The 10427-nt window shown below is 40.7% G+C and overlaps 1 protein-coding gene across 4 annotated transcripts in view; it reads right to left on the reverse strand.

Moving 5' to 3' along the window:
• ERCC5 (ERCC excision repair 5, endonuclease) overlaps positions 1-10427 on the reverse strand; it is a 33364-nt gene continuing 22937 nt past the window's right edge. For 2 of the 4 annotated variants that reach the window (XM_060636722.3, XM_078453116.2), the window contains 6 exons: positions 9040-9159; positions 8659-8872; positions 7752-7896; positions 3588-3790; positions 2399-2481; positions 1-687 (listed from right to left, as the gene is read on the reverse strand). In XM_060636722.3, the coding sequence (XP_060492705.1) occupies positions 97-687; positions 2399-2481; positions 3588-3790; positions 7752-7896; positions 8659-8872; positions 9040-9159 (1356 nt within the window). In that variant the 3' untranslated portion in view covers positions 1-96. Of the gene's footprint in view, positions 688-2398; positions 2482-2561; positions 3791-7751; positions 7897-8658; positions 8873-9039; positions 9160-10427 lie in introns of all 4 variants that reach the window. The other 2 variants (XR_013557950.2, XR_013557947.2) reach the window with 2 other exon arrangements.

The following is a 10427-nucleotide window of genomic DNA, read 5'->3' on the forward strand; positions in this document are numbered from 1 at the left end:
AATTGTGCAAATACTTTTAATTGTACTATTTCATCACAACAAATTCATTACGAGATGTTAAGTTGTACACGATGACGGAGAACACACTGGTTTAAATTAGCTTTTCCTCTTTCTCCCTCTGGTACCTCTCAGTTTGCCCTTTTTCTTCCCAAACACAGATCTGGCAGTCACCAGCACTGGTGCTGTCCCTGCTCGGTCATCATCACTAGAGCTGCTGCTGGTCGAGTCTTCGTCGCGGACAGGAGCAGGGCGCCCTGCTCTTGGCAAAGCCGGACGGCTGATGGGGGGCTCCTCGGCTGCTTTCCCCCTTTGCAGGTTCACCGAAGATACACACTCAGCATCCTCCCCAGAAGACGCCCCGGATGACGGCGAGAGGCAGGTGCCCCCCAGAAACCCACCACATTTATTCACTTGCTTAGGATCTGAAAGCCTCTTTCTTTTCAGGTTTGATGACTCTTTCCATTTATTTGCCATGCTTCTCTTCTGGGTTTTTCCTTGTGCCGTATCCGGGAACTCACAGTCTTTCTCCATGGCAACAGACACCGCTTCTATTTCACTGGCCTCTTCTTCTCTTTCTTTTCTCAGCATACATGTCACAGCTCTGTTAAGTCTCTGGCTCCTAATACCCTTAGCATCTCGTCTCTCCTGTTGAGCTAATCTAAAGAAAGAATCAATTCGGAGCTGTGTCTAAAAAAATGAAATGAAATAAAAAATCAGCCAAGGAGGTAAACTTTCTAAAGCAAATCAAAGAGTTCCACCTTGATCACGAGCTTCGGAGGGCTGTTTCAGAGAATATGAATTCATTCTCTCTCAAAAGCCAAATCTCTCCTACGTGATTTGCTGGAGATAGGTTTTATTTTTCTAGATCATACTTAAAGCAGTACTTGTACCACCTCTGTCACCCCCAAGTCCCCTGTACACAGCTCAAATAAGAACCCCCTTCCAAGGCACATAATGAGACTGAAATATTTCTCAGTAGCCAAAAAGACCACCTCCTCCAGGAGCAACACAGTGTCACAGGTCTGTTTCCAAATTTCACTCTTCCTTTCTTTTGAACTCATCATCCTCATGCGATACACTGAGGAGACAACCTCACAGCATATTGGGAGTCGTAGGAAACAGGCATGTGCTTTGGTTAGCAACCCCTCTTCTAGGAGGACAGCTGCATTCGGGAAAAGTTATATGCCTAATGTTCATCACACCATTATTTAGGAAAACCTGAAAATGGAGGGCCTGCTAAGTAAACTCAACCAGTAAGTGAAATCTCTTCGATGAAATGCAATCTGGTCACTTGAAATTATGAAACCTATGCAATACAGAAAATAGTCCTCTGTTATTAAGTATGGGGGGAGTCAGATCTATCAGACTGCACTTACGTGTGACAATAAATCTATGTGGGAATGGGGGTGGGGGGTGGGAATAAAAGAAAATAGACCTAAATGTTAACATCTGTGTCAGAGAAAGTAAATAATGGATAATTTTAATGCATTTTTTTCACTCTCTAATTTAGGGGAAATAAATTTATACTAACTTCTACAAGGTAAGGGAAAAAACATATTATAATAAAATATATCTGAAATTAAGGAGTAATCAGTCACTAAGCCAAGAAGCTTTCTGAGTCTGTTGGCATACAACGTCTGTATTAGAGAGAACCCTCAAATAAGCAACAGGAGACTCTTTCTGGAAAAGCATGTCAGTTTTATGTTGGTTTTTTTTTTTTTTTTTTTTTCAAAACTAACCGAGTTTGATGACAATAGATTTAAATATAAGTATCTTACAGGATATGGTCCCATACGTACAGGTAAACCATTCAGTAGAAATATTTTGGAGGTTGTTCCTGGGGTAGGAACAGTTTTCTGTACGGGTAGGAACATACTCACAGATGAGCAAGACACAATTATTTACCAACTAGGGAGAACTGAGGGACATACAAAGGCCTCGTTTCTCCTCAAAAATCTCTCCTGCCAACATGCCATAATGATGATGATTCACATATAGAATTAAGGAGCATTAGTACTTGAGGAGAATTTAATGATCAGGATTGCTTTGGACTGGACACTTCCCCGACTTTTTAAAAATGAAAATAGCTCTGAAAAAGTAAAATATTCAACCATAAACACCTCAGTGTGTGATCCATTATTAGACTGTTTTTTTCAAAGTCAGAATGAATAATGCAAAGACACCAAAGTCCAGCCCTAAGAGTGAAATTCAAAAATTAAGACAAAGTGCAGTTTTCTTTTTCTGTTTTCCTCTGTTCTCCTATCTAAAGCATAATAATTTTTAAATGGATGTCATATGCCCTAAGATAAAAGAGTAACTCATCTTTAACAGCTGCCACTCACAGCCTTCCTAAGTTCACTCCTCACCCTGAATTTAGGAAAAGAGCTGCCATGATTACCTGCTGGGCGTTCAGTTGCTTTAATACTGGAAACAGAGACTCATCTGTCTTTGTCCTGTTCCAGCCAAAATAACGCTGACAAAATATGCAGGCAGTTAAGGCTTCTACGTGTTTTTTAAATATATTTAAACAAGTGATAAATAAAAAGGTCCAAAGAACTCACCCTAATTCCATTCCCCAGATCTTAGAGATTTTCATATTTATAAGGAATAAAGTGGTAGAGAAAAGAATGACAATGACTTCAGTGTCCTCTAAGATAAGACATATCCAATTCTCATTTTAGGACATCAAAGACTCGTTACTATGGAAAACAGTTAACCTAGATTAAAAACAAGTTTCAGATATCATACATACGTCTTTGAAAGAAAAATACTGTAGTCAGACTAATACTGTTAAACATTTAAACACCTATCCAAATCATTATTTAAATATGCAGAAAGGAACATATAAATAATAATAAAAAACAAAACTACTAATCTTTTCTATTCTTTCAGAATGAATTAATACTTAGTTTGTGGTAGTATCTATGAATGCTTATCACTACTTATTTCAGGAAAGACCTTATTTAACGCTAAAGAGATTATTCATGATAGCTAAAACGCGGAAGCAATGCAAGTAGCCACCTATAGATGGACAGATAAGCAAAATGTGGGGCATCCACACAACAGAGTGTTATTCAGCCTTAAAAGAAAGGAAACTCTGACACGTGCTACAACATGGATGAACTTTGAAGACATTACACTAAGTGACATAAGTCAGACACAAAAAGACCAATACTGTAGGATTCCTTAGCCAAGGAGGTCCTTAGTCAAAATCACAGAGACAGCCGACTGTGGTCACCAAGAGCTGAGTGGAGGCAGAAGGGGAGTTACTGTGTAATGGGGACAGGGTTTCGGTTCTTTCCGGATGAAAACAATATGGGGGTAGATGGTGGGGATTGGTGCACAACAATGTGAATGTATTTAACGGCACTGATGGGTACACTTAAAATGTTAAGATGATAAATTCTGTACAGTGTATTTTACCACAAAAAAAAAAAAAAAAAGGAAAAGGAAAAATCCTAAGGAGAGAGAAAAAGGAGCATCTTAGAATGTTAAGAAAAAGCGGATCCTAGTGCATGTTCCCTCAGTTGCAAACGGAAACACATACTTGGCTCAGCGTTCCTTTACGTTTTAAGAAGTAAAAGGATATTCTCTAATTTTGTCGAGATCTGGCTTCCCCCACAGAAATGACCCCCTGGAGTCATCCACCACAGGTTTGAGGTAAGCATCTGCCACAGCTGGGTTGGGAAAGCCAGGTGTGAGTTGCAGCTTGCGTAATTTTTTTTTCACTTTGGTGTCATAAGGGTCAGGTCTTATCTTCTTACTTTTTTGAGCTTCATGCCACCACTCTCTGGAAGGCAAAGGAGACAGACCACGACATTATAGTGGAAACGCTGCAGATACAGGCCTATACTTAGATAGAAGACGCAACGTCAAGTCCGACTCCAGAACAAATCCTATGACCCACAGAGAACAACTTCATCATTTTTAATGTTCTTCACCACAACATGTAACGATGGCAAACACTGACTGAAAGCCTACCGTGCCTGGCACCGTGTTAGCTCTTCTACACGCCGTATATCACACGACCACAGTCCAACCACTGTCCTCACATCACAGATGAAGAGCTGAACGCCAGCAGAAGTCACTACCTGCTCAAGATTTCACAGCTGGGACTGGGAGGGTCAGAACCTGAGGATCTCCCTCCAGAGCCCACAGCTTCTCTGGGTCTCTTTCTTGCAGTAAAATGAAGTCAACTGTATCATTTACCTCAAACCAACTATAGTAACAGACCCAAGAATATTTAAGAATATGTAAAAATGCCAAGAACATGTTAAATTTTTAAAAATGCAGAACATGACTCTATATAAAGTATAACATCAATTTTGGGGAAAATGCATATATGTGAGAAAGAGAAAACATAAGCAAGCCAATTTAAAATAAGAAAAACAGTAACAACTATTATTTTACTGTGGGCTAGGCAATGTTCTAAGCAAGGACAGAGCTGTTCATTTTCTTCTTCATGTTTTATTCCTTCCTCAGTTTTTCCATCGTGACCATAAATTACCATGGCAAGTTCAAGACAGCCACACGTTCCGTGACTCTCCTGCCATCCAGAAGTGGCTTGGCATCCCTTCCCTCGAGCCGGGTGGGCTCTGTGACCAAGGAAGTGATGCTGGGCCAGGTCTTCAGGGGCTGCAGTTTCCACATCCCGGCCCTGAGAATATCTGCCTCGGAAGCAGCCGACATGCTGTGAGGAAGCGCCCGCTAGTGAGGAGGTCCAGACGGACAGGGTCCACCATTCTGGCTGGGCTCCCGGCTGACAGTCAGCACCACTGGCCAGATCTGTGGCTCCAACTCCAGTGGATCCTCTAGCCCAGTGGAGCGGCCCCCGACACACATGGAACCCAACAAGACACGTCCACACAGCCTCACCAAACTGCAGATTCATGGGCAAAATCAATGGCTGCTGCTGTCTGAAGCCGCTGAGGTTTAACGTATTTTATAATATAGCAAGAGATAACCAGAAAAATTTATACAATTAGGAAACACGAATGGCATAAAGTTAAAATAAAAACATAAAGATAACCCTCACCAATCTATACATTCAATGGAACTTAAAAAAACAAAACCTCTATCTCATGTTCCACTGCTTAACATGCTTGCTAGTATCAGAAACTCACTCAGGTTTGCTCTCAGCCAGCCCCACCTCACCGATGCAGGAGCGCCATCTAGTGTTACAAAAGACTAACTGCAGTCTTCGCTACAGGGCCAAAAGGAAAAAGGAAAAAAGAATACCGTTTCCAAGAGTGAACTAAGGGAATACCTGTAATTCTTCCCCACTCTTTTGAATTTTCACCTTTGAGATAAGTAATTCGGATTGTCCGCTAGGAGGAGCAGCACAACACGCTGAGCACTCCTCACAAGAAACAATCACCCCTCTGAAAGCAAGAGGGCCAGGCACTCACATAAAGATGCAAGAGAGTCGGCCAATCAGCCCTGCAGGTGGAAGCGACTGTGGTAAGACTGAAGGGTCTGGGCCCGGGCCAGGTCAGCGGGGTGGACTGCTGTTCTCTGGCCCTGCTCTTTCGGGGCTCTTTGGGCCCAGTGTTTTCAGACCTCATTTTCTCCCAAGCATCCAAAATGTTCTGTGAAATATCCCCCAGTTTAAATGTTGGTAGCCAATTCAAAATTAGAGCCCCTCTTTCGTGGTTGGCCAAACCATGCACAGCTGGGCTGAACTCGGCGGGCGAGCCAAGAGCAGCTCCACCTTACAGGGGTGGGGGGGTGACTGGCCAGGGCCCGCTTGGGAGAAAGGGAACGCAGAAATGAAAGCAAGGCAACGTCCTCAATTTTACTGCTCTTCAGCTTCTCTTCCTGCTCTTTAACTCCACATTGGCCTTAACGCTGCGCAGCCAGGCACAGCAAAGGCTGCTCCTCTCTGCCATCGACCAGCTAGACAAGCAAACCAGAAACGGCTAAAGTGGACTCTGAAAATGTACACCATTCAACTGACAACAAACAAGCAAAATTTACTGAGAGAGAAAAACTGGCATAAATAGGCATTCACTGTATCACAAATTCAAATTTTCACCAACAAAAAAAAATTGGGATATCAAATTGAAAACCCAAATACCATTTTTACTTATCCTAAAATAATTAGGTAAGAACCCAAATATATGTCTATAAAGACACTCAAATCATGTTTGTTTAGACTTAAAAAAAATAAAAATAACAACCAGCTTCTGATTAAATTAATTAATCATGATACATCAAGACTACCACAGAGTCATTAAAAACTGATACTTGGGGCACCCATGTGGCTCAATCAGTTAAACGTCCAAGTCTTGATTTCCGCTCAGGTAATGATCTCACGGTCGTGAAATTGAGACCCGCATCAGGTTCTGCACTGGGCATGGAGCCTGCTTAAGATTCTCTCTCTCCCTCTGCCCCTCTCCCCTGCTCGTGCTCTCTCTCTCTCCGAAAAAATGTTTATTAAAAAAACTAAAAACTAAAAATTTAAAAAAGACCCTGATAATAACCTATACATTGTAAAAAGTAGATGAAATCGTCCCATTCTTATAAAAAGAAATAATACACACTTATATGAGCACACATGTATGTATGTTTGTATATATACAATGAATAGAGTATACTGTGCATAGAAAAGTCTAAAATTATACAAATCAAAATATTAACTGTAAACATTGCTTTAATTCATGTCATAATCTTTCTATTATTTGTATAATAAAGTTATTTGCAGTTTTTCAAGTTACTGATATACCATGACCTACAAGCTACCTAGTAAGTGACTTCCACTATATTATTTCCTCAATAATATGCAAATTATGAAGACAGAAATAAAGAAAGCATAAAATACATACATTGATTATGTATGCTACAGCTGGAGTACAGCAAATATTAAAACCATTTCTGTATTTAAGTTTTAATTTTAATCACTGATCCTTTAGAGAAGAACATCTGAGCATTTTTCAGACACAGGAGGCACATCTGGAAAGAACCCTAAAGAATCATTAAGTCAACTACTACCAAACAGTATCTCATGACAAGGTGGTGGTTAGAAAATGCCATCACAGCCTCACAAATAAACTACAAGCCACTGAACTCTGAAATTTATGGTATATGACTTACATTCCATTTTTTTTTAAATGCGATCAATGACTAACCTGAAAGAAAGAAGGACTTTCACAGACATCGTCCTAACTACCATCTCAGTACCCGAAGGACAACACAACCTGGGCTCTGGCTGGAAGGCAGCCCCACCAGGGGACGCACCTGAGTACACTCAGCAAGAAGGACAGCAGGGCCCAATACAAAGTTCTCAGCATCCTATTTCCATGCCTTCTCTGCCTGACTGTTCAGAACACCTGACACACACAAGTACAGGTACATGTTTGTTTCTCTTCTTCCCCAAGAGCATGGGGCTCCGTGAGAGTGCAGTGGAGACTTAGTTATCACTCCTACCCCAGTCTCGCAGGCTGTCTGACACACAGTCCCTACTAAATAAATATCTGAATGAATGAAACAGAAATTTCTACTTGCCTATGAAAGCCCATAGGCCTGGCTATGTACCCCTGAACTAGGATAAGCCTGGTGTCTCTAAAAACATTGTCTCTGATTTCATTGAACTATAGAAAAGGGAAAACAAGTTTAGTAACCCAATCTATTCCTCCTTCTGTTTTCCCAATGAACAGTGATTTGTAACAGTTCATGACGTAAATAATAGTTCTGTTTGTTACACTGGGTATTTACATAAACATCTGAATTAAAGAAATTAACAAAGAACTTACGAGAATTTTAGGAGAGGTTCCAGGCCATGTCCAGGGAATTCATTGAGAATTTCCATGGCTGTAACACAACCTACAGTTGGTATTCCTTCTGTATAATCACTTCCAAGCAAATAGGCCAAATTTATTAATTTATTCCGGTCTAATCCTATAAAAGTAAAAATAATTTTATATTTTTAACATTTTTACTAGAACACACCAAGCAAGCCTCTGCCTCAGGGCCTTTGCACTCTCTAGGGCCTTTGTCAGACACGCTCATCCCTAAGGTATGTACAACACTCACTACCTCTTTTTTTTAGGTCCTAGCCCAAAAGCTACCTATTAGTAGTCTTTCCTTAGCACAACTCTGTATATGACAGCACACACACTTCCTGTGCCTATAAGTCACCCTCTCCTCTTTTACAGCTTTATTTTTCTATATGGTACTTATGTCGAATTATGGTTTACACTTATCATCTGTTTCTCCTACCAGACTTTCATTCTCCGCTGTTTCCCCACTGCCAAGGACAATACCTGGCATAGAGGAATTGATATATATTTGTTAAATAAATGGGAAAAGGAAGAATCACTGCCAGAAAAGCCAACAGAGGGCCACGAAGCTCACGACTCCAGCAGGAGTGACTCCCCCCTGCCTCCCCATCTCTACCACCTTTGGTTTACTCTGGAGACCTCAGGTAACCAGTCAAAGTCTAAGCAGGTCAGGTAATTAAAAATGCAGAACATTCCTAAACATTACTAGGGTTTTAATTCTTAATTCTAATTTAAAAATCCTATTCCTCTATATAAGCAAAAGATCACTTACATGAAAACTTGTATAGACCAACCATTTCCATTAATACATCAAATTAGTTCCTTGGACAGGAAAAAATTCATAATACAAATTCAAAGTAATCATACTCTGAAGTCTTACCAAGTTGGTTGTGAAAGTCCACATACTGGTAATATTCTACAAACTTGTTTTTATTAAAAAAGTTTTTATAGACATGCCGTGCTCCAAACAGCCAAATATCACTATCATCAGTGATTGTTCCAGAAGTTTGATCAGTCAAATCCAGGATGGCGCACTGAGCCTCTGCTTCCATGGGAGCCTCAATGTAGGGAATCCCAAACAGGCGAAGAAGTTCCTGAGGAGTTACAGACACGCAATCACCCCTGTGGAATGCAGGACCTGGCCGTGACCAGAAATGGGAGCAGTGCGTAAACATTTCACTTACTGCATTCCCTTGGGGAATCCGATTAAGTACAAGCAGCGCTATGTACCGTTAAAGGAGGCTTGAGCTGGTACACCTACCTGGCTTTCCAGGAACATCTGCCCTGTCACGGTAGCAGCAATCCGTTCTTGCTGCTGTTTTTGTGCTTTCAGTGAATTCTGTTGTTCTAACAGGTTGCTCTCCAGAGTTTCCAGTTCCTCCTATAAAATAATTTCATCTGTAGATAATTATATTAATAGTCCAATTAAACTCATGTCTTACAAAAAGCTTGCATTTAGTCTGAGTAAATTACCAAATAAGCTCTCTTCCTTATGAAGTTTTCCACTTGGATTTCTGAGTAAGTCTGTAATTTCTTTAGAGTTCCCTCACTACATCACACAGAAGTGGAGACCATCCCAGACAGCAACCTACACAAAACAGGAGCCATCAGCAAGAACAAGATGTATGCAAATAGAAACTGGGCGTAAAGAAACTGTGGTATAGGGGGGCCTGGCTGGCTCAGCCAATAGAGCATGGGATTCTTGATCTTAGGGTTGTGAGTTCAAGCCCCAAGTTGAGTGTAGAGATTACTTAAAAGCAAAATCTTTTTAAAAAAGAAAGAAAGCAAACTGTGTTATACATGCATACAATGAAAATACTATTCAGCCATAAAAAAAAACAATGAAATCTGTGACAACATGGATGGACCTTGAGGGCATTATGCTAGTAAAATAAATTAGAGAAAGACAATTACCACATGATCTTTCTTACAGGTGGAATCTAAAAAAATTTTTTTAATTAAAAAGATTTTAATAGGTTGTACATACAGAGAATAAATTGGTGGTTGCTGGGGAGGCTGGGGAGGGGGAGAAATGGGTAAACTGTTGAGTTTTGGGTTTTTGAGTTTAAACAAATTGAATTTAAAAAAATCCTTGGGTAAGATACCACTTCGCATCCACTAGGATGACTAGAATCAAAAGGACAGATATAACTGTGGAACCCTTGTGCACTGCTGATGGGAATGGTGTAGCCACTTTAGAAAACAGTCTGATGGGTCCTCAAAAGATTAAACACAGTTACCCTGTGACCCAGCAATTCTATCCCCTAGGTGTGGACCAAAGAGAAATGAAGACATACATCCTCACAAAAACCTGTACGTGGAAGTTTATAACAACATTTTTCATAATAGCCAAAAAGTATAAACAACCCAAATGTCCACCAAATGATGAACGAATAAAATGTGGTATGTATCCATACAGTGGAATACTATTTGGCAATAAAAAGATATAAAGTCCTGGGGCACCTGGATGGCTCAGCCAGTTAAACGTCCAACTCTTGATTTCAGCTCAGGTCCTGATCTCTCGGTTTGTGAGTTAGAGCCCTGCATCCAGCTCTGCACAGACAATGCAGAGCCTGCTTGGGATTCATTCTCTCTCTCTCTCCCTCTCTCTCTCTCTCTCTCAGTCTCTGCCACTCCCAGCTCACTCGT

This window comes from Panthera onca, chromosome A1, assembly GCF_046562875.1.
Source record: "Panthera onca isolate mPanOnc1 chromosome A1, mPanOnc1 haplotype 2, whole genome shotgun sequence".
In the NCBI taxonomy this organism is placed as follows: Eukaryota; Metazoa; Chordata; class Mammalia; order Carnivora; family Felidae; genus Panthera; species Panthera onca.